This window comes from Natator depressus, chromosome 1, assembly GCF_965152275.1.
Source record: "Natator depressus isolate rNatDep1 chromosome 1, rNatDep2.hap1, whole genome shotgun sequence".
Taxonomy (NCBI): Eukaryota; Metazoa; Chordata; order Testudines; family Cheloniidae; genus Natator; species Natator depressus.
Genome location: NC_134234.1, coordinates 320,666,128 through 320,691,046, shown reverse-complemented (window position 1 = coordinate 320,691,046; position 24,919 = coordinate 320,666,128). Strand labels below are relative to the sequence as shown.

The 24,919-nt window shown below is 45.1% G+C and overlaps 1 protein-coding gene across 3 annotated transcripts in view; it reads left to right on the top strand.

Moving 5' to 3' along the window:
- Positions 1 to 15,613: 15,613 nt before the first annotated feature.
- The window catches only part of PRKAR2B (protein kinase cAMP-dependent type II regulatory subunit beta), a 153,213-nt gene continuing 143,907 nt past the window's right edge, over positions 15,614 to 24,919 (top strand). The window contains exon 1 of one of the 3 annotated variants that reach the window (XM_074942473.1): positions 15,614 to 16,016. In XM_074942473.1, coding sequence (XP_074798574.1) covers positions 15,674 to 16,016 — 343 coding nt within the window. In that variant the 5' untranslated portion in view covers positions 15,614 to 15,673. The remainder of the gene's footprint in view (positions 16,017 to 24,919) is intronic. The other 2 variants (XM_074942474.1, XM_074942472.1) reach the window with 2 other exon arrangements.

The following is a 24,919-nucleotide window of genomic DNA, read 5'->3' as shown; positions in this document are numbered from 1 at the left end:
TCCACTGCCAGGAAACTCCAAAGCAACACTATGTATGTATTGTCATTTTACCAGATTTCTCACACATTCCCCTTCTGAGGTTTTAAGCAGAAAAGGGAATTTTTTACATTCTCCCTGATTCTGTACTTACCAGTAACACTTCATTATTACCAAAGCCATAATACTTAACACATATACAACACTTTTCATCTTTTGATCTCAAAGCATTATACAAATGTAGTAAGGCATTGATATGACCCCCAGTACTATAGTACCTGAGCACTTGACAATCTTTCATGTATTTCTCTTCCCAACACCCCTATGACATAGGAAAGTACTATGATCCTCGTACATTGTGACTGAGGCCCCAAAGGACTGAGTGACATTCACACAGGCAGCCTATGGCAGAGCATGAAGTTGAACCCAGGTCTCCTGAGTACCCAGGCCAGTGCCTTAACTATTAGGCCACCCTTTGTTTGATAATTTTGACCATTTTACACATGGAGAAACTGAAGCTCTGAGAGGTTAAGTGGCATTCCCAGTGTCTCACAGCTTGATGGTGTTAGAGCTGAATATGGAACCCAGGTCTCCTGACTTTGGCTGGTAACCTATACACTGGACACATTTAAAGTAGAAAGTACTAAATTCATACGCCAGAAAAAAAGCCTGCAGAATGCTACCTGTAAACTTGAACTCAACTGCAGGAAAAGAAAAAGGTAACTATGAAACCTTGCAAGATCTTTTTTCTAATTAATGTATGCTTCAAATGTAGTACAATTCTACCAAGCATCTACAAATATTATGACCGTTTCATAAGGGACTATTCAAAAGGAAATGTTAATTATTCACTGATTATCTCCTCTGCAGGGTCTGATACAGGTGCTGCAAAGCTTGGTTGCCTCTAACATCAGATATTCTTTTGCTCCCCCTGAGATTTTTAAAAGAATTCACTTTAGTGTCTAAGGTCACTTATTTTCTTCTAAGATTTATTGGATTCTAAATTTACATTAGTATAGAATGTAACAGTGGAAATTGGAAGCCATTCTTTTAAGGCCCCACATATAAATTCAGCCACTACTTACCATACGTTTAGGCTTCAATGGAACTGAACAGGGTGTCAACAATGAATGTGTTCCCAAGGCTCCATCCTAACAGTTACTAAAAAGTTCAGGGACAGGAAGAGGAGCTGGAAGTGGATATATACCATAATTAAGGCTACAATTTTGTCACAGAGGTCGCAGAAATCATGGAATTTGTGACTTCCAAAGACCTTCGTGATTTCAGCCCCGGCAGCTGGGAGCTGCAGGGTCCTGCCATGTGAGGTACCCCTGGCGCCTGAGGCAGCAGACCCCCAAGCTCCCAGCTGCCATGGGCAGTGGGTACGCTGCTGCTCCTGGCCTCTGTGGGGGACAGGGGAATCCCCACAGCTCCCCACCAGCCACAGTGGCAGGGGGACCCCCACAGCTCCCCAGCTGCCACTGTGGGGCAGAGGAACCCCCTCAGCTCCCTGCCACGGGGTAGGGGGACCCTGGGAGCTCCCCGGCCACCGCTGCGGGGCAGGGGAACTCCAGCAGCTCCCTGCTTCCCACCACCATGGGGCAGGGGGACCCCAGCAGCTTCTCGCCTTCTGCCACTGTGGGGCAGGAGGACCCCAGCATCTCCTCGCCACCTGCTGCAGCACAGGGGGATCCCGGCAGCTTCCCGCCTGCTGCTGCGGGACAAGAGGACCCTGGCATCTCCACACTGCTGCCGTGGGGCAGGGGGACCCCTGCATCTTCCTGCCTGCAGGTGCCGTGTGGCAGGGCAACCCCGGTCACTCCCTGCCACCACCCCAGGGAAGGGGGACCCCCACAGTTCGCCACTCTGGTGGCGGCAGGGGGATTCCCACAGCTCCCTGCCGCTGGGGCGGGGGCAGGTGGACCCTGGAGCTCTGAGTCCCCATGGGTGATGGGGGCTCCAGAGTTCCCAGCCACTCCCACAGCTGCCCAGTCCCTTCCCAGGTTGTCACGGATATTTTTAGTAAAAGTCAGGGAGAGGTCACGGGTTTCCATGAATTTTTCTTTTTTGCTCATGACCTGTTCATGATTTTTACTAAAAATAGCCATGAGAAAATCTTAGCCCTAACCATAATTATTTATATAGACCCATATTTGAAAATACACTGTGGTTGTACTTAGAAGAAGAAAAAGCAGGAGTTTTCACCTGGTTAAAAGCTATATTTTAGCACAATTTCATCTGAAATATAAGAAATAGGAGAGGAAGTTGAGGAGCTCTACTGATTATGAAGAGAAATAATCACTGATTTAGGGTATTTTTCATGGTAAACCTTAAGAGATGTGTGCTAAATTTACTGTCCAGTGGATGTATCTTGCAAATCCACACATGAGCAGTCCCTTTGACTTTAGATTGTGAATTCTTGGTAAACTGGTTCCTTCACTGGGGTTTCTTGGTGCTATCACAGTATAAATACTAATAGTAATAATCAGGAGAGTAAAGCTGCTCGCATGCTTAGGATATTTGAAGGAAGAAGTTCTTACTCAACACCAGCTGTTACAGAATTGGACAGAGAGATCCAGCTAATATGTTAAAAACTTTGCTGCAGGCTTATGGAAACAAGGCTTGTGCTACAGAGAAGAAGGCAGTTTGTCTAGGGCTGACACTGGCAGAACTGTTAGAGAAAAGGGGTGTTAACTGATACTAAAAATAAATAAATAGACAAATTGAAATATATGTTTTTTTTCTTGTTTCATAGCAAGAAATACCTTAAAGCAGCCCCAGGAGCACTATCTATTTTATCCAGCTTGGTGCCTTGGAAAGAGTTGCTGATGGTGAGGAATTGCACAATTGATAGGGAAAACTGGTTCTTTGTGTAAAGCCATCCTAACCCCAGGAAGGAGACCTTAACATTTCAAAGAGATTCAGAGTGGCAGCCGTGTTAGTCTGTATCCGCAAAAAAAATGAGGAGTACTTGTGGCACCTTAGAGACTAACAAATTTATTTGGGCATAAGCTTTCGTGGGCTAAAACCCACTTCATCAGATGCATGCAGTGGAAAATACAGTAGGAAAATATATATACACAGAGAACATGAAAAAATGGGTGTTGCCATACCAACTGTAACAAGACTAATCAATTAAGGTGGGCTGTTATCAGCAGGGGAAAAATAAACTTTTGTAGTGATAATCAGGATGGCCCATTTCAAACAATTGACAAGAAGGTGTGAGTAACAGTAGGGGGAAAAAATAGCATGGGGACATAGTTTGTACTTTGCATAATGACCCATCCACTCCCAGTCTTTATTCAAGCCTAATTTAATGGTGTCCAGTTTGCAAATTAATTCCAATTCTGCAGTTTCTCATTGAAGTCTGTTTTGAAGTTTTTTTAAAAACTGTTTCCCCATGATAACCTTTGTTGGGTGAAATACAGATTTTCCTTGTCTCCTGTTTCCCCCTCTCTCTGTCTGAAGACCCACTTTACAACTTAGATGTAAACAAACATTCCTTTGTTTAAGACCTGCTTGACTAGTTCTGCCTAATTGGGGCCATTGGATTTGAACATGTGCCACCAACATTATTCAGGTGGATTCATAACTTTATATATAATTGTGCTACATACATTATACCATGATATTATTGACCAGGGAGTTATTAGTTTTCAAATGATACCTCACAAGGCCTATTTTTACAGATTATTACAATGGTGAGTGCAGGGAGGTTGGGGAAAGGATCGCGCTGGCTCTCACTGGCGGCGAGAAGCAGAGTGCCATGGCTGGGAGCTGGAGGAGTAGAGTGGGCTGGGGCTGGACTGCTCTGCTTCCCGCCGCCGGTGAGTGCAGGGAGGTTGGGGAAAGGATCGGCCCCTACACTCACCAGTGGCGGGAAGCAGAGCGACGCGGTCCCAGCCTGCTCTGCTTCCCTTGCCCCTGCCCCAGCCCCAGCCATGTCGCTGGGGGTTGAGGGGTAGGGAAAGGTGTTCTCCCCCCCCCCGCACTCATGGCAGTGGGAGCTGGTGGAGTAGAGCTGGCTGGGGCCAGGCTGCTACACTTCCCACCGCAGCTGGTGAGTGCGGGGGGGGGGGGGCAAAATCCCCCTCCCCTGAGCAACACAGCTGGGGCCGCGGAGAGGGAAGCGGAGCGGGCTGCTCCCGGCCCCCCACTAATCCCCTGGGCCACTCTGGGCCTGTGGGGCCCCCTAAAAATGCCCCCCCACAGCTCCTGCCTCCCAGACCAGCGGGGGTAGAGGCCTGGGGCCCCACACAGCCCCCCCGTGGCGGGGCTGCATAGGGCACCCAAATGGCTAGGGACAGCCCTGCTTTCAGCTTCCATTAGAAAGAAAAATAAGTTTCTAGCCCTGCTGGTTGTCGAGATTTTGAAAACCAGACTGTAACCAACAAAGATCTCAGATTGAAGTAATAGCTCAAGAGAGCTGTGATGGGGTCTACAGACCCTATCCTGAACCAGAGAAGGAAGTAGAGCAATACTAGGCTAGGAAGACCCTGCCCCTCAACAGGTGCAAGGCGTGTTCCCAGTGGAAAAACAGTTTAAAAGGACACTGGTCACTGGTAGGTGAGGAGACAGGGGGAATGAGCTGAATGTGGCAGTGGGAAGCCAGGCTGATCCTGAGAAGTGTGCCAGGAGTGGCAACAGCTTTGTGAAGGCTACTCTATCACCAGGGTCTTGGGATTCCCCTCTTCTTTAGGAGCTGAAAGTCCTAAAAGAGATTTACTGACTGAACAGGACACTAAGATACTGAGGAGAGTCTGCTAAGCCAGTGACTACCCCACAAACTGAGGAGCTCCAGTCTGGTAGGAATGGACTTTGGGGGTAGCCCAATAACTGGGCTGAACACTTTGATAAACTCCTCGCACCCTGGGTTGGGGCCTGGTGGAGTTGGTATGCAGGCCTGGGTCCCCCCTGCCTTGCTCCTTTGTAGTGACTGAAATCTAGGGGGTAATTGAGGCTGCAGTGGAGGGGCCCTCTGGAACAGACTGGCAGAAACTGTAAGGCTGTGAGCTGACCACTAAGCCATCTGGTCATCAGACCTTCCTGCTCCAGAGATGTAAAGAGGGGTGAAAGTAACTTAAAGGACTTACCGGTACGCCAGAGTCCTGAGCTGGCGGGTGTTCTCAACCGGAAGGGGCATTTCTGCAACCAGAAGAGGTGGGGCCTTTAAATCATCCCCGGAGCTCCCAGCTGGAGAGGTGGCTGGGAGCCCCGGGGCTCAGGGGCGATTTAAAGGGCCCGGGGCTCCAGCCACTGCTACCACAGCGAGCTCCGGGCCCTTTAAATTGCTGCCTGAACCCCGGGCCCTTTAAATCACTGCTGGAGCCCTGCCACCGTTACCCCGGGGCTCAGGCAGCCGGGCTCTGGAGGTGATTTAAAGGGCCTGGGGCTCCAGCCGCAAGCAGGGAGCCCTGGGCCCTTTAAATCGCCAGCCTGGGGAAGCCAGTCCGGTCTGGCATGGCATACCGGTTCTTGCTGGTACGCCGTACCGGACCGTACTGGCTTACTTTCACCTCTGGGTGTAAATGGCTCTATTCATCTCAATGGGGTGTTAACTCTAAGACCCTCTGCTCTGGTGGGCCTTACCAATAGAGGACCATGTGTGCAGCAGGGTGGGAAGAGGGCAGCAGGTCAGGCCCACCCAGCCAGATACAATTATGATGCTGAAGTAATTACTGAGATAGCCCTGCCCCCTGGTTGCTGCTATACTTGTGGCTTCTGAGTAGAAGAGTGGCTGCTGCCACTCCTGTGGGGAAGGACAAAGAAAGTCCCATGCTTCTGCTATCCCAAGTAAGGTTGCCAACCCTCTAGGATTGTCCTGGAGTCTCCAGGAATTAAAGATTAATCTTTAATTAAAGATTATGTCATATGATGAAACTTCCAGGAATATGTCCAACCAAAATTGGCAACCCTAATTCCAAGTGATGCTATGTGGGAAGTGGGGATGGGGGCTGTGTCATGGTGTGTCTAAGGGCCCAGGCTGCATTAAACCAGTCCAATTGAACTGAACTCTGCCCAGTGCTCATGGCTCATTGCCTTGGCCCCTGGTTGCTATGTTCTCCCCTCAGGGGACACACCTTTAGAAATAGGCAAGGAAGATCCTGATAAGTCAGGAGGATTGTTCTGCTTTCTAGGGCCCTGTTAGGGCAGCTCCTTGTGTCACACACTCCCCCTTGTGGTGAAAGCAACACAGAAAGAGGAAGTTGTACCCAAGTCCCAATGGTGCTGACAGAACAAAGTGTCAGACATCTGGCTGCTGCAAAATGACAGATTCTGTGGCCACAATATAGACTCCTATAGAAATTTGGCAAAATGCCAAATTCTGTGGGGGAAAATGGCATGAGTAGAAATCTGAAAGTCCATGGGACCCTGGTCATAAGAAGCATTTAATATTGAACTCTTGTATGTCTGTAATAAGTAAAGACCATACATGGGAGCAGGATATGCTGTGTCCAGAGGAACAGAGGGAAACAACAAGATGCAATGTCAGAATTTGAGAAAATCCGCCTCAAGTCTTCCTCAGGTTCTGGAAACCAGCCTGGATAAACTTCCAGCCTCATCATCGTGGCCATTTTCCCAACTTGTTGGCTAAACAGATTGTTAGTACTAAAAATAGTCCTCATTGGCATCCCGGCAGGAGCTTGTCAAATGAGAAGGAAAGCAATGTGTCATTTCTGAGGAGGTGGATGCAATGTTTAGGCATATGGCACCAAGCCAGAAACAATCCACCCCATTATGGCACACGTCCCACTATCTGCATCAATCCAATATTTAACTACGCTGACATATCACAGTTGTAAGTTGGAGGATATCTAGGAAACTTATAATAATTCCTGTAGAAAAACGAAAAAATACTACCATGTGATATAATGTTGGGTGTATATTGAAAGTTCACGTGGGACTTGCTGCGGTTACTTTTAGACCAGAGAGAAACAAGCTCAGCTAAATCAAGGAACCAGTGTAGTCCAAAAGCATGGTATAAAAATGGCAAGAATAAAACTCTTCCTGATCTCCTTAGGGAAAATATTCTATAGCCCTCTACCTGTTGTTAAGAAAATTGTGCATCCAGCATCTCTTAGAGTATATATGAGGTATTCTAGACATAGCATACCAGATGATCACAGCTGTAATGGTGAGTTAGTGTGGGCCTATCCCACAAACACTTTGTAAATCAATACCAGAAACTTTAGGAGACCTATGGTGAGCAAGGCTAGGTTGTGAAGCACCAACACTATATGCTTTATATAGATCATCTTTCTCAGGAGATGGGCTTCCTCGCTGTGAACAAATTAGATGCATCATGAATTTCTTATCTTGGTGTAAGTACTTGTAAACTGAGTTACAATGGTCCAACCTAGAGGTAAGTTGGTCATTTACCAAGAAGAATGACCAGAGGATCTGGCCAAAGTCTTTAAAGTTCACTCAAGCACACACATTCTTTCTTTTCAGAGTCCTCTGATCTTCCCCCAAATCTAATTGGTTGCTGCCTTATCCCAGAAACAGCTAGTTTAAACAAAAACATTTACTTTTAGAAATAATACCTTGACCCAGCAGACACATGCATGGACCTAACTGAAGGATCACGGCCGAGGACAGCAGCGAAAACAAATTAAATCAGGGGAGAGACATCACAGTGTAATCCTAGGAATACAACAAATGTATGCACAGATATCCCCCTAAAAAGGCAGATGACCCTATTGATAAAAAGGGCTATGCATTCTTCAGTGAAGATTGTGTGTAGCTTCTCATGAGGGAAGTGTTGTGGTTGCATTTGGAAAATGCTTTGTTCTTATTCCAAAATAGGGAGTTCAATTGTACTGAAATAATTAGGACTTGGGTTTTGTATTGTTTGTTTGTAACCTTCTCCATGAAGAAGGTATCCAGATCCTTTTAAGATAAGAAATTGTATCTGGATTATGTTTCTTTTTCCAACATGCAGCTAGGCTGCATCTTGCTGCAAATGAGATAAGAAATAAGCTTTTCAGTAGGCCAACCCCTTTCAAAGGAAGACCCAGAAATATCACTAAGGATCCAAGGGAAGTTTGCATCTAGTGATTTCAAAGATACCCATCCGAATTTTGAAGACCACTCTTTTATTGACAACCATCCTGTTTTGATGGATACAGAATTATGGCTGTAGCAGTCTGCTAGTGTAACTCTGACAGACCCCCCCATCAATGGGTGGGATCAAACCAGGGATCTCTAAAGCTTAGTGTATAAGCCTCTACTGCATGAGTTAAAAGCCACATGGCTCTTAGCCAAGACTGTAGCAGACTCATCAAACATTTAGACGGTCTAGGTGCCACAAGAGGGGGACAGAGTGCTACACCAAGCAGGCATGGGTTACACTAGTTCTTATCTTCTGCCTCTGTTATGAAGCTCACATGTGGAAGAATAAGAACAGCTTGGCATCCTTCAATTTTCTTTTTAGTGGCTGAAAGGACCTTACGCTGGCTCATCACCTGTGCTGAGGCCACTTTGCCACAAAGTGACTCTAAAGCTGGTGTATCTGGCCACTGGAGAATTTCCAAGTGAGGTGGGATGCTTAGGTGGAGATTGGTCCCTGCTTCTGGAGTGCCCCTACATTCTAGAATAGCCCTTTGGAGCTGCATTTTATAGGAATCTCAAGCTGCAGATTGGCCAGGATCAGAGAACACAAAGGGGTTAAAATCATGGAAGGCCCAGAGAGTGGGGAAATGCAACTCCTTCTCAGCTGGGGCTGCTAAAAGAATAGGTAGAATTGCCCCTTCAATTTCAATACACTTCAGTCACTATGAGGGATATGGGTAATGCCCAGCCTTAAAGCCTCCTTGGTACACCTCCAACTTTTGAGCTGAGCTAAGATGAGCTCTCCTTGGGCTGCCGTGCAGGAACTGGGCCCTTAACCTTATCTCAAGAGCAGCACAATCAGGACTATGGTTTCTTAATGTACTAGTTGCAATTAGGCTTCATATAAGCAATCTGGAACATTTTGATGTAGAAGTGGACTTTGTAAACCGTATGTGTGATTGATTATGCATGTGTGTGTGATTCCTATCATGCTACAGATTTTCTACAAGTATAAATCATCTCTCCATGGCAGAGCGACTCTTTATTAAGGCAACGTAATAAAATAAACCCTTTGACACCACTGATTTTTATCTACACAACTTTTTAGCCTGTCTACTTTAGCCCATGGCATTGTTAATTCTAATGGATATGGATTCAAACCTTGCTTCAGAACCATGTGACTAGTGCAATTTATCTATTTCTATATGTAAGAACTGTAACTCCAGTATTAATTGAATACTACAATCCAGTCTCCCAGCAGGAGCGTGTTATATGCATTGAAAAACTCAGATTTCCACAGGGTTTCAGTGTTAATCGCCACTTCATCACAGTGACCTTCTCTTGTTACGTTGTATGTGAGTCTTACTGTTGAGCCTATGTGAGTTTTACTGTTTTGCATGAATACTGTCTGTGCCTCAGTTTCCCTGTGTGCTGCACCAATACCTCCGTGGTGGGAATAAGGGTTTGTGACTTTGGCTGAGACCTCTGGGGCAGGTGAGCCTGCTCCAGCTGCTTGCACATATGCTATGACCGGTGCCCTTCGTAACCTGAAACCCAGGAGGGGGATGCAACCAGGTCACTCTTTGCCCAAGGAGGAGGAGCAACAGGGGTGTCTGAGGTCAGGTCGCTGGAAGCTGGCAGTCTGCTTCGGGGGACTGGAAGAGGGGGAGTCTAGGGTTTCTGGCCCTATGGATAAATACTATGAAAGCAGTGTGCTAGATATAGTGAGTTTGTCAGGCCTGCCAGGAGTTGCTGCTACAAACCGAACACTTTGCCAGTTGACACTGAGGGGTTCTTATGATCACATCTACATCAACAGACAAATCCCTTCCACTGATGTAGGAAGTGTCTGCGCTACAGCAGCAGTGCTGTAGCTATGCCACGGTAGCCACTGTAGTGCAGACATAACCAAAGACAAACATCTGAATTTCTGTTGTTTAGCATCCACATATCATCTCTTCTAAGTTTTATACTTAATGCACAAAAGCTGTGATATAGGCCAGCGTGTTAGTCTCAGAACAACCTAGCACAGCATAAATTGGGGTTAAACCAGTAGGGTCGATGCAAGTGTGGAAGAAACACATCCTTTAATAATCTATAGATTAACAGTGAAATGGTCCATCCCACTAATAAGGTTGGCAATTTTCACAGCACAGAATTCTGCAGGTATGTATCACACACCAGCACTCCCCCAGTTCGGGAAACCACTTCAGAATGGGACTAAGTGTTCCGCTGAATTTAGATGAACTTAAGCAGATGCTTCAGTCATTTACTGAATCAGGGTCTAAGACAGCCAAGCACAGATATTAAGTTCAAGTAAATCATGTGCAGCAATTAAATTTCTAAGAAAAAGTAAAAGTTAAATTTCCACAGAAAAAATGTCTTCCCTAGGGGAGCATATCACTTAGCATATCACTGCTGGCTGCAAACACTTCAGCCCCCACTGGCAAGTTAGCTCCCAAGAAATCAAGAGCAATACCAGTAGTGCAATGGTTGTATGAAGGGAATGCTGGCAGACGAGCAATTCAGAACATGCATTGCATATTTTCTCGCCAACAGCTGTTTCCCCTCCTTTGCTTCCCGTATTTGCCACACAGCAGATGACAACACGGGGAAGGACCCCAGGTAAATGTGTGCATGAAATTTCCCTTACAATGTTTAACTTTGACAATGACACCCAGCCCATCTCCAGTTTAACAAGAGAAAGGTATCAACTTTTCATTGTTTTACTGATAGGAGAAGAAATACAACAAACAGGGGTAGTGCTGGGATCTGCTTTTTGTTCCCCTATTGGGTTAGGTGGAGGTGGCCACAAAGAGCACTTTTTTATGTGAATAGGGGATGTCCCTTAAATCCTCCTGAGATCTCCATGAAACTTACATGGAGATACTCTGCAAGCCTCTTTCAAATGTTTCTAGGTATGGCTGCCTTATTTCTTCCTCCGTGGCAGGACACTTTCCCATGCCACTCTGCAATGAGTTCTGCTGGCACCTGTGCAGTAAACATGGCATATGAGCCTGGGCAACTTTGTGATGCCAGTAGTAGCTGTATTCTCTGCCTTTGTGACCCTCAGGAGTGATAGAGCAGCTAAAATCTCTACTGCCGGTGGAAAGCAGCACCTCTATTAAGTGCCATTGTCCTATTATTGGTTTCCATGGAAGATGGACTGAAAAGCCTTCTCCTCCATCGCTGTACTCACTATGGCTGGGACTGGACAGGGGTGTTGTGCAGAGGCCGGGGCTGGCTCCAGCTTTTTTGCTGCCCCACGCGGTGAAAAAAAACCAGACCAAGCGTGGTTGAGCTGCCGCTGAAGTGCTGCCGAAGAGGAGGAGAGGGACTGCAGGGCCTGCCGCCGAATTGCTGCCGAAGACCCGGACGTGCCGCCCTGATGACGGACAGAGTGCAGCCCCTTTCTATTGGCCGCCCCAGGCACCTGCTTCCTTCGCTGGTGCCTGGAGCCAGCCCTGGCAGAGGTGCTCCAAAGCTGAAGTGTCAATAAGTATTTCTTAGTAAAAGCGTTTATACAAATAAGAAGGAGGGAGTTTTGAAACGTAACTTTCCCTTTCTGTTATTATTGTAAATCCGATGGCACATCTGTCTGTTCTTATCAACTTAGCTTCTGGTGTGACAGCCTTGAGGAGTGCCACTTCCAGGCTTGCAGAATGCCTGACCATGATGAGGGAGAGAAGTAGGGAACTAGGGAGGATATGTTCAGCAAGTCATTGCTGTGTTAGACTATGAACAAAGAGCTCAAGGAGACCAACAGCATGGAAAAGGAAAAAGAGGACAGGGACTAAGTCCCAGCAGGACAAGGAGCAGGAAATGCACTGGGACATAATGGGTTTTCTCAGGCAGAAAACCCAAATGCTGCAGTCTCTCTGGTTGACCTATAGGTCCAAAAATCCCAGACTCTTCTCCCTTTGCAGTCCTTGGAGACCTCCATGGTCACTGCTCCCTGCATCTCCTAATGTACAACTTGGCATCACAGAGCACATCACTACCTCTACCACTCCACAGTGGGGGACAGCAAGGAGACCCCAGCTTTACATATCCTGAGCTGTGAGAACAACTGGTGTATGTGTAGCCATAACTGACTAAATTTGTTTACTCAAATGGACATAAAATGTTTACTTTCTTTCTAATTTTAATTTTTCACCCTATTACATTAAAAATGTATGTGGATTTTTTGCATGGATTTTTTTGTACTGTTATTTTCCATTCAATGTTACATTTTTGAAGAATCAAATCATTTTATCAGTTTGCAACAACTGTTTGCAACCACTACATGTAAATGTACACCAAACACCCTATAATTAATAGCTTCAGGAAAACCCCCAGCCATCTTAATAATTGTACAGCAAGCACAACACCATCCTTAGCAGCGCTCCAGTCTCAGAGAACACTCCACCGCAGAACTTTACTGTGGCTGACTGTTAAAAATACACTTTCAAAGCCTCCCTCAACTGCATACTGCCAGCGTCCCTTGCTGCTGCATCTGCTGAAAGCACATTCAATGAGCTGCTAGTTGGAGCTGCTAGGTCATAGTTGGATCTCTCATTAGTGCTATCATGGTGGTTCGTGTATGGCTTCATGAGCCAGGGGAAGGCTGTGTTCTCTAGAATCACTATTAGCATTTCAATATCACCAATGGTAGTCCATTGCTCAGGAAATGTTCCTGACTGCAGCTTTCATAACAGTCCTGTGTTCTTAGAGATGTGAGTGTCATGTCCTTCTCTGACCTGCCCATTGTGATACTGATGAAGCATCCCCTGTGATCCATCAAAGCTTGTATAACCATGGAAAAGTAGCCTTTTCTATTATTGTACTCTGTGGCAAGGTGAGCTCATGGCAAAATAGGGCTATGCATGGCCTCGCCACAGTTTGGGAACCTTATTGTAGCAAATCCATCTGCTAGGTCTTGCATATTGCTGAGAGTCACAGTCCTGCATAGCAGGAGACAATTAATGGCCCTACACACTTGCATGATAATGACCCCTATTGTGTTTTTTCCAATCCCAAAATGATTTCCTACTGACTGGTAGCAATCCTGCTTCAAGAGTGTGATGGTCACTTACTCCTCCACTGTCAATGCAGCTCTCTGGTGTGCCAATACTGGAACACTTGGATAAGCTGGGCACACAGATCCAGGACTGTGGTCTTTCACAGCCGCTGCTCATTTTCCCAAACCTGCATTATGATATGATCTCACCAGGCAGTGCTCGTTTCTCAGGCCCAAAGGTGGTACTCCACTGTTTGGGGATGCTCTGTGAATGCCATCAGTAACCTTCAATTGTTCTTCACTCTATCTTTCAGCAAGCTGTCCTCAAAGAAATCCTCATGTTCCCTGTTGTTGCAGTACTTCCTGAGGGCCTGCAAATACAGGTGGATGATGGGTTCTGGATTTGCACCATTCACGAGAATAGTGTAGAGGTCTGCTGGCTTCGTGCTTCTCTCAGAGCTGGCAGAAACCATAAAGTGCTACACTGGTTTGTGGAATTTTTAAAAAACAGCATGAAAATCTGGGATACAAATAACATTATGAGATGGAAAAAGGACTCAAGCTCTCAGCATGAAAGTATCAGAGATTCATAGAATCACAGAATCATAGAATATCAGGGTTGGAAGGGACCTCAGGAGGTCAAATAGTCCAACCCCCTGCTCAAAGCAGGACCAATCCCCAACTAAATCATCCCAGCCAGGGCTTTGTCAAGCCTGACCTTAAAAACTTCTAAGGAAGGAGATTCCACCACCTCCCTAGGTAACCCATTCCAGTGTTTCACCATCCTCCTAGTGAAAAAGTTTTTCCTAATATCCAACCTAAACCTCCCCCAATGCAACTTGAGACCATTACTCCTTGTTCTGTCATCTGCTACCACTGAGAACAGTCTAGATCCATCCTCTTTGGAACCCCTTTCAGGTAGTTGAAAGCAGCTATCAAATCCCCCCTCATTCTTCTCTTCCGCAGACTAAATAATCCCAGTTCCCTCAGCCTCTCCTCATAAGTCATGTGTTCCAGTCCCCTAATCATTTTGTTGGTTGCCCTCCGCTGGACGCTTTCCAATTTTTCCACATCCTTCTTGTAGTGTGGGGCCCAAAACTGGACACAGTACTCCAGATGAGGCCTCACCAATGTCGAATAGAGGGGAACGATCACATCCCTCGATCTACTGGCAATGCCCCTACTTATACATCCCAAAATTCCATTGGCCTTCTTGGCAACAACGGCATACTGTTGACTCATATCCAGCTTCTCGTCCACTGTAACCCCTAGGTCCTTTTCTCCAGAACTGTTGCCGACCCATTCGGTCCCTAGTCTGTAGCGGTGCATGGGATTCTTCTGTCCTAAGTGGAGGACTCTGCACTTGTCCTTGTTGAACCTCATCAGATTTCTTTTGGCCCAATCCTCTAATTTGTCTAGGTCCCTCTGTATCCTATCCCTACCCTCCAGCGTATCTACCTCTCCTCCCAGTTTACTGTCATCTGCAAACTTGTTGAGGGTGCAATCCACACCATCCTCCAGATGATTTATGAAGATATTGAACAAAACTGGCCTGAGGACTGACCCTTGGGGCACTCCACTTAATCCCGGCTGCCAACTAGACATGGAGCCATTGATCACTACCCGTTGAGCCCGACAATCTAGCCAACTTTCTATCCACCTTATAGTCCATTCATGCAGCCCATACTTCTTTAACTTGCTGGCAAGAATACTGTGGGAGACCATGTGAATCATTACTATCCACAAAACATTGCAAAAATTTCCCCAAATGCACTATGCTGGATGGTGGCACATGGCATGCTGGGATACCTACCCATGGTACACCACAATTTAAGTTGAAACTATTAAAACAAGCACTACAGTGAGTACCTGCCGCACCCCCCACATAAGCAGCCCAGTGTGCATGGGCAATATACAAAGTTCAGTGGCTGCCTGCTGACCTAACTTGCATGGACCAAAGCCTGGAGCACAGCCATGGCTTTACTATGAGAGGGAAGGTGGAAAGGCCACCTGCCCCAGTAGCTGCACAACCCCTCCCTTTCCTTGGTGCTTTGAGTGGAAGGTGAGACCTACCCCCTAAAGCCCCAAGGAGGAGGGCTCCCCCGTGGCTGTAAGCCCCCCTGCATCACTGTGTGCTATGCCCAGCTCCGGGGGAGAGCAAAGGCTGAGGCCCTATGTCCCAATCTCCTCGGGGATTAGGTACCGCTCCGGTCTGGGCAAACCCTGACTTCCCGCCTCTCCGCCCATCCCCGGGTGAGCCCCCTGCCCGCCGCGCGGAGCCCGGACCCTGGGGAAGCCCGCAGCCCGCCCCGGCCGACGCGGCGCGGCGCTCCGCAGTCCCTGGCGGGAGGTTGTCATGGTTTCCCGGGTCACATGCGCGCGAGGCCCCCCCGGCGCTGGGGAGGAGGCGGAGGCGGGGGCGGGGATGGTACCGTCACCGCCGGGGCCGCCGCCGCGCCGAGCGGGCGAACCGAGAGCAGCCGCCGCCGTCGCCCGGGCTCCCAGAGAGCCGCTCCCGGCACCCTCGGCGGCCAGGGCGGGCTCGGACCCCTGCGGCTCCCACCTGCTCCGGCCTGCAGCCGCTGCAGTTCCCCGCCGCCTCGCCCCGGCCCCCGTTCCCGCCGCCTCGCCCCGGCCGGCCCCGGCATGAGCATCTCCATCCCGGCGGGGCTGACGGAGCTGCTGCAGGGCTTCACCGTGGAGGTGCTGCGGAGCCAGCCCGGGGACCTGCTGGAGTTCGCCCTCCAGTACTTCGGGCGCCTCAAGGCGGAGGCGGCGGAGAGCGGCGCCGGAGGGGGCTCCCCCGCGCCGGGCCATGAGAGGGGCAGCCTGCCGCCCCGCAGGGCCCCCGCCAGAGGGGTCAGCTTCGCCGAGGAGCCCGTGCAGAGCGACTCGGAGAGCGGGGACGAGGAGGAGCAATTCGCCGGTAAGGGCGAGGTCCCTGGTAGCTCCGCGGTCGGGGGAGAGCCGGGCGCCCCCCCGAGACTAGGTGAGGCGGGGAAGGGCTGAGTCCTCTCGATACGCCGGAGGGGAGCGGGAGGGCTGCCTGTGTCCGGCCCCCAGCCTGGGGTGTGCGGAAGCGGGGCTGGCGGCGGTCTCCGGGAGGAGGTGGTGTTTGAGGAGTGACCAGGGGCCCCCGCCCGCCCCCACTCTCCGGCCTGGGGGTGCCAGTAGTTCTGGTTTCACAGGGCTATGTGTTGCTCAGCTTGTTTGGCTTCTAGATGCAGGTCCCCTTCTCCTGAAGAGGGGTGTGGGGCGGGGGAATGAAGCCCAGCGTCCTTGCGCACTTCTCCCTTGCTGGTTGTGAGGATGAGTGATGGGCAGAGCAAGGGAAAGGGTTCAGGACACAACTGTTAGTGTGCCTTGAGCCATGTGTGCTACGGGTGATGATGTGTATGTGTGAGTGGAGAGAGAGAGACGGTACACTAAGTGAATCCCAGCTCACTGGTGCAGCAGGACTGCATTTGAAATCATAGTTTATGAACCGGGACATGATGTACTCTAAGTTTTTTCTTTTGTTTGTCAAAGCACATAAAGTTGTTGTGGCAGGTGCCCTATCTGTCCCTTCCTGCTTTAGCCTCGTTGTATTCCTGGCACTTTCTGGGGCTGCAAATACTGAACATGGTCACAATTGTATTATTTATTGCTGTTGAACGGTACCATGTTAAAGACTACGAAAAAATCAATTTTCTTAAAAGATTGGCTCAAAAAGGAAACTGGACAGGCAAGTTGTAGGGAGTCTTCTGGCGAGAAGGCTGGAGAATGAACAGAAAGAAGCATCCTGTCAAGTTACTGCTATTGGCAAGTTCCACCCCTTCTGTATTTAAACAAAATGACAGACAACTGAAGGTTAGCGTACTTTCTGTTTGTCGAACTGAACTTTAATAACATGGGTGTCTCCCAGCCACCAGATATGCTGCATGGTGTATGTAAGTGTAGCATTGCACCAGATTTTATATTTATGTTGTTTATTGTGTATAGGCCTGCATTATGCCTAAGAGAAAACATGTCATTTAAAGAGGGACTAATGATCTCTTCTTTGTAGTAGGAGTATTGGAAGGCAAAATCTGTATTTTATTGTTAATCAAATAGTATATTGCTATTTCTGTCTTATGAATAGGCAGCAAGATATAGTCAGTCTTTTGGTGCTTTCAGTGCTTCAGTGCTCAAGGACATGTTGCTGTACAAATACACTTGAGTTAATTAAGCATTTTACTTAGATGTGCTCTTGGGTGTTCCATAAGGTAGACAACCAGAGGTTAAAATCTTATTTCCTTTTAATAGTTACGTTCAAACTACCTGCATAGTAGGAAGGCCCAAGGAGTAAGCATAGCTGTGAGGACAGCAGAGAATGGTTCCAATACTTCATTTCACTACAGGCTAATACCTATCCGCCCACAGTTAAACATTCTCTTTGTGTAGCTGACAGAGTTTATTAGGAGACAAAACATCTATCAAGGGGACAAACTGCAGCTGTCTCTGAAAAGGTGCAGAGCACTCAGACTATATACTAAAAAAGAAAAGGAGTACTTGTGGCACCTTAGCGACTGACCAATTTATTTGAGCATAAGCTTTCGTGAGCTAAAGCTCACTTCATCGGATGCTCACGAAAGCTTATACTCAAATAAACTGGTTAGTCTCTAAGGTGCCACAGGTACTCCTTTTCTTTTTGCGAATACAGACTAATATGGCTGCTACTCTGAAACCAGACTATATACTGTGAACTAGCTAACTAAAGGGTAGATTGATGGTGGTGATTTGAGGAGGGTGGGGGACAGGGAAACAACATAAACATATCTTTGATATCATTGACAGTTTTGTGAAGAACCTCATTAGTTCATTGAAGTTTTGGTTCTTCCAGGTCAAGTTCAAGGTGTATTTGCATAACCGTATCCAAAAGCTTGCTGTTTACCAGCTGAGCTGTGCTAGCTTTGTCAATAAATGAAATGTTTTTATATGCATTTTATCATTGAAATTCAGATATTTAAGGAGGTGGAAAAAATAAATTAGCTTAAATAATATTTACATCTAAATTGGAAAGTTATGCTGCACATTAAGATATTCAACATCCTTGTAATCTTTGCCCCTACATAAATAGGGTTTGTAATTTATAAGAATTTGTAGTGATTGAGTGGGTACTGTAGATTTATGTAATAGTTTTGAACTCTGCTGAAACCATTATGTCATCTATGAGGTGAGCAAAAATCCTAAAACCGTTAATGTATCTATCTGCAAGCTGAGACAGAATAATAATGGGGAAAAATTAAAATGTCTTCATTTCTTCGTATTGAACATGACTGTCAAACCTGGCTCTTACTATGTTAAAAAGTCTGTTAGTTTAATCCATGGAAAGTGGACTGCTTGTATGTTATATTTATGGTGGTAAACTTATTGTAGCTTGAATTTATTATGTGTTACACATGTAAATATTTATAGGATATTTTAAGAAGCTTTCTAAGAATTGTAGTGGATATCCACTACAACAATAAAAACATTTTATTTATGTTCAGTGTTTTGTGGTCTTAGAGGAAGAATGTCATTGTAAATAGTTTTGCATAAAAAAGAGACTAACCAGGAATTATTTAACTAACTAATTATGTGTAAAAATATTTTTGTAAAACAAAGCATATATGATATTTTGGAGTCTTTTTAAAGCCTAGTTTGTACTAAGGTTTATAATCTGTATCAGTATTCCAAGCCTGGAGCAATGAATGTTTTGGGATCACAGGATGTAAATATATTGGGAACCACTAGGTAGGGATTAATGGATTCTAATAAATGGTTAGTGGCTGGTTATGTGTAACTTTTTTTTGTGAAGGTTTTACTTTTAGCATAGATGTCTGTACCTTCAAAATAGCACACATGTATCTACACATGTATCTAGTGGATGCATAGAGGGATTTGTAGTTTAATAACTGTTCTATGGTCTTAAATATAAACTTAAAATCAGTTATTTTTGAATATTTTACACTTCTGTAAGTAGCACCTTCGATTATTAATGCTAGAAATGATTAGGAAACAGTCTGTTTCAGTTTGTTTCCTTTGCCTTTTGCATCACTATTTGTATAGTTAGTCTGTTTCCCCTATTTGTGTGGGGCTTTCATACAGGAAGGAGGGGAGAAACATATTTAAACAACTAAGAACATTTGATCGCAAAATGACAAAAATTGCAGGGGACTCGAGTAGGTGTAACACCTGAAAGTTCTGCTTTAAAAAAAAAAATCAAGTAAATGTCAAGTTGACAACGTTCCTTTTTTCATTTGGGAATTCAAACTGAACATTGTTTCAGTGTTGAGAACGCGTAATTGCCATTGTCCCCCACTTCTTGTTTTGAATAAATGTTTCTAACTATCTAGGTACTTATGTGACTCTCATTAATAGTAGTATTACCCCCAATCGGGGAGATTGCAGATTATGTATTCCTGACGCCACCTGTTCCTAAACCGAATTTTGCACGCCTTGATAATCTGTACCTTATTCCCTGATAACCAGAAACTTCTATGCTTAAACTCTGTACCGTTTTCTTTTTACTTCAATGTCATCTTAATAAAATTATTAAATTTGAACACCTCACAGTCAATTAATTTTTCCCTCGCAGCGCCTCTTGTGAGGTAGGAAAGCGCGGTCCCATGTTATAAATGGTGAAGTGAGAAATAGGATAGATTTGCCCACTGTCAGACATAAGTCTGTGGCTGATCCAGGAGCTGAATTCAGGTCTCCTGAGTCCAAGTCCAGTACCCTGTCCATTAGACCAGCCTTCTTAGTTACTGAAAATAATGAAATTTAAGGGCCCTACCTTGCAAGTTGTAGATCAGCTTTTGCCATAGGTACCTTTATTTTGAATGGATCTGAGGTATATGTGATTTCTTTAAAAAATAAGTAATAAAAACATTAAACTGAATTCTCGTAACTTTAGTATATTTGAAGAATTGCTTTCTGAGCACACTGGCTGCTTTGCAAATTATTTTTAGATTTTATAGTAAATATCTATATAAATATAATTCCCATCAATGCATATGAGTAAATCCCAGTAACATTAGAAAGAATTATGTCCACGTTTAAGGGATAGTTGAGTCTTTATTTTAATACGTTGCTCAGATTATTTAGACTGAAATGCATAGTAAATCATGTGTTATGATGTGCCTGTTGAAAAGTTTAAATTCTTCAGTAAATGTTGTTGGCTTTTACAAATGTTTACCATTTTTATTCTCTCTGAATTGTTCTGAAGTGCCAATGCCATTATGAACCTTATTTTGGTGGAAAATGACTTGCATAATTTATAGCAGCAGTTGTTAAATATTTACTTACAGCTATAGCGAAAGTTCATATTCAACCCAACCTTAATGTGATTTTCTACAGATATTTCTAGAGCCACTGTTGTTGCTTTCTTAGTAACGCAATTTACATGAGTTATATATACCACTCAATATTATGTAGTCCTTTGGGATAATTTACTGAGGTATTTGAACAGGAAAAATTCTTCAATTTGGATATTTTTCTTTCAAGGCTGACTTTGCATCTGCATATCTCTTATTTGCATATGTTGCTATGAACACTGTCCCTGCAAATGTGAACTATAAAATACATTTATATGTTTTAGTTATGTCCACCCTCTATGTCCAAACAATAACAAAATAAAACACTGTGCAAGTTAAACATTTGTACTGTACCTTACAATGTCATATGAAGGACACTCCTTTCTGTTCTGATTGCTTTATCCATTCTAAATTATTTTTTAAAATGCATTGTGTTCCTAGAGATGCTATTGCACTGTTTTATCTGGGAATTCTGAGTTTCAGACAAAACTTGGTATAAATCTTGAACAAGTCCAAATATTAGTATTGCCAAGTCACCTTGTGTGGCACAGTGTGATAAATTAGTTCTAAATCAGTAAAATTAAAATCTGTTTCAGGTTTTCTCTTTTGACTATATTTCTGAACATTTACACACGTGAAAAGTCTGAGAACTATAATAATAAAGGCATTTAATTAGTTTTCAGGTCAGTGTTGAAAATGGGATGCCTGAAACTCAAATGTGATATTCTGTTTCCTTTACGATATTACTGTTTGTAAAACTGACATCATAAAGCACTGAATTATGTCACCTTTTTGTTTAGCTTCTAGAAGTGGTTAAGGAGGTATTTCGTGTTTATTAAAACTTCAAAACAGAGCAATTTGGTTGCAAAAATTGCTTCAGGTCTGTTATGCAGATATAACCTAATTGTTATATTAGTAGGCATGAGTCAGTATAATCAAGTGGGTAGTGTAAACAAAACAACAATCTTTATGTAGATAATCATAATGATATTTAATTATCAAATTGAGAACCATGTAGAAAGATTTCTGAATTTTGTTAGAGTAAACCATAAATCTAGGAAAATGCTAATACATACAAATGGTGAAATATGTATTTCTGTATATAGTTTAATTGAATTTAATGCTTGTTAAAGCTCATTTCCTGAAGGCCATTGAACAAACATCAGAAAGTAATGTCTTTCAGTCATTGTCAACGGTGAACTAAATTTGAACGGGTGACCTAGAGGTGAAAAGCGCAGTAGCCTATTACCAACTTACTGAGCCACCTAATCTGTTGAAATGAATTATTTTTAAATAAACAGTTTCAGTTCCCAAAGTAGTTACAGAATACTGGTGTAAACTTATATTTTTAACTTAAATAATTATGGTGATATCTACAGGCTCCATTCAGGCCAGGGTAGGACTCCATTGGGCTAAGCCCTGCCTGTACAAACCTTAAGGCAACTGCCTGGATGTTGTCATGGACACAGGCGCTGACTTTTATTTTTCCGGGTGGGTGCTCAACTCCTGCTCCACCCTGTGGCCATGCCCCCACTCCGCCCCTTCCACAAGGCCCCACTGTTGTTCAGCCACTTCCCACCCCCACTCTGCCCCATCTTCCGAGGCCACGCCCTTGCTCTGTCTCTTCCCGCCCCTGCTCTGCCTCCTCCCCCGAGGCCCTTGTCTGCCTGCCCCTCACTGCTCTCCATCCTCCCCCAAGTGCCTCCTGCCAGCCGATGAACAGCTGATCGGTGGCCCTGCCAAACAGCTTTGGCTGGTGGGTGCTGAGTACCCCCTATTTTTTTTTCCGTGGGTGCTTGAGCCCCCAAGCACCCATGGAGTTGATGTCAGTGGTCCTGGGGAATACTGAGAGAACAGGAAAGAAAAGATCCCTACTCTCAATTCTGGTGCCTGGACATGCAATGGCTTGGAGCAGCTGGGAACTGCAATTGCACAGGACATCCTGCTCATTCCTAGGCTGGATCATGCTCAACATCTGTGGAATCTTTGGTGAATTAAACTCTGAATCTCTAGCAAGTCTCTGAGCAGGTGTGAATTGTGATTCCCTCTCCCCCAAAGGCTTATAACTTAGTCAAATTTGGGTAGATTTTCACAGGGATAGCAAAAGGCATACCCCTGACACAATGGCTACCACCTTGCCAAATTTTAAGTCCCTGTTGCAAAGCATGAGGGTGGTAGAGGTTTTCAAATAAATGGTTATCAGATTTGTTTAACATGATCAAAACATATTATTCTTTGGCCTGGCTCTTAGAAAAAACTGAGTTGTCTTCGCTGAAATTTTCCAGAAAAAATTCAGCCTGAGGCAGATATCTAGCATGGAAAATTTTAGCCCTAAAGGTTAGCAAAGTTATAAGCAACTGAAAATAGGGTCTTACAATGGGAAGTGTCAGTAACCTTACTAATAGGCAGTGCTATCAGGGTCATCTGCTGTATGTGTATGTATGTATATACTTATGTTTATGGAATACTTGATAATGTAGTAGAAAGATATTGGTGGCATAAGCATGGTTGACTGTGCTATTTCTGAGTGGCAATGAACAAACAAGTGCCAGTACTAACCTTTATGTTACACCACACCACTAAGTATCTTGTATGTACCAAATATATTACAGAGAAAATATATTTCTTTGTTAGGAAAGTTTTAGCAAGTCTTTTTTTTTTTTTAAATTACTGACTCTTGTACCACCCTTCTAAAGAAACTCCGCACTCGCTGGTTCCCTCTGTTTACACTCCACTGTGCATTTATGTGAATGAACAACACAATATTAGTTTTTATAACTAAACAGAATAACAATTTGTCCTTGAAAACTAGGCAAGTCCCTGTTTTCAGGACCTGTCCCTGTTGGTTTTGCAGAAAGCAGTGTGCTGTCCTAGTTTTTGTAAACCCCAGTGGACTGGATGCCTGACAAAGCTGTCAGCCAGCAGTGCTCTGCCTCAAAGGCAAACCTCAGGTCTGTCATACAAAAACATGACCACGCTCTAATCTATGAAGCCTCTCAGTGAGCATCCTCCTTAAGCCAGCTCCCTGCACACAGTCAAATCCTTGTGAATTCTGAGACTTTAGGCACTGCTGCAAGTAGTGACCCTAAAAGCATATAGCTATACTGCAGATACCTATTAACCCATACAGGGTCTGGTGTCTATGCTGCTTCTCATTTCTCCATGATCCCAGATGAGCATTGTATTGCAAAGCATTGTATTGTTCTGTGGCTCCATCAATAATGTCTCATTAGTCAGACATCCAAAACATCTATTCATTCAGTAATTCAAATTATGCTACATAGTGCAGGAAAGCATGAAATCTAAGATGAAATAGGATGTAGACTGAAATTACAAAGATGTCTGGAGTCTTCAGGGATAAAATACAGGACTCACTGCATAACACCTTCTTCTGCAAAGTGAATTGTACAGCAGCCATGATGAGTTTGGAAATCTGTCTATGTACTACTTATGAATTCTGGTTGATTTTATGACATAGGTGTATTTTTTTCAGTGGCGGAGAATGTGGGAATCCACCATTTGCTGAGAGGGGCTATAGTATGTATCTATCAGACCAGGTACAATGGTTGGTCTTTAGACCTCAAGTGATTACCTGTTCAGGTGGAAACATTTTGGGACAGTGGGCTGGCTAACCTGGGAGAAGCTAGGCCCTTCAACTTCTCTGTGGGGAGTGGAGATAAAAAATTCCTAGCAGCAGAACAAAGAAACCATCTGTTGGAAGTGAGACATGCAAACCTGAGGGACTCTCAGAGCAAGAGAGAGATTGCTTTGGGCAGGAGAGAAGGGCAAGCTTTCATAGCAGGGGGGCCCTGTTTAACTGCAGGACTGACCAAGGTGAAAGGAAGCAAGCTAAGCTGGAGCAGCGTGAGAGAGAGATGCCATGATTCTGAAGAGCAGTCATTTACAGGAGGGGAAACCTGGACTTTTCAAGGGACTCTTCCCAAAGCCCAAAGAATGCTCTAGAGTAGTGAGGAAACTGAGGCAGGGACTTGCATATAGGTGTGTTTATTATTTTGTCTATACCTGTGTATTTCATGTGCTGCTAAGTAAAGAGTAACTTGCTTTAGAATCCTGTGAAGTCTATTGGTGTGTTTGCTTTTGCTCTCTTGTGTCTGAAGAGTTAAACTGTGAACCCAGAGTACCCACAAGGTGGAACACATGGGAAACGTTGTGTGTAAGCTACTGGGGAATCTGAGGGCCTAGGTAGTTGGACCACAGAGTTTCCGCTCTCAGGAGGGAGGGAGGGGGAGGCTGGTAGATAGAGGATCTGAACTCCGAGAGTGCTCCAGGGGCTAGTGCTGTGACTCTGTTCAGACTCAGGAAGCTTAAAAAGCACACATGACCCAGCAAGGTAGGCCCCAAATGCAACAGCCTGGTGAGTGCCCAGCCAGGGGGAGCTCTGCCAGGGCTGTGTGTATGTGACAGCAGACTTACATTTATTTCCCCCATATTGGATGCAAGTCATCCCATTATCACTGCACCACAGAGGATTCTAGAGATTACAAGTAAAAGGAGAAAATGATCAAGAATGAAAAAGCAGAGAAATTCTGAATCTCTTTACGTATTTTACAGTATG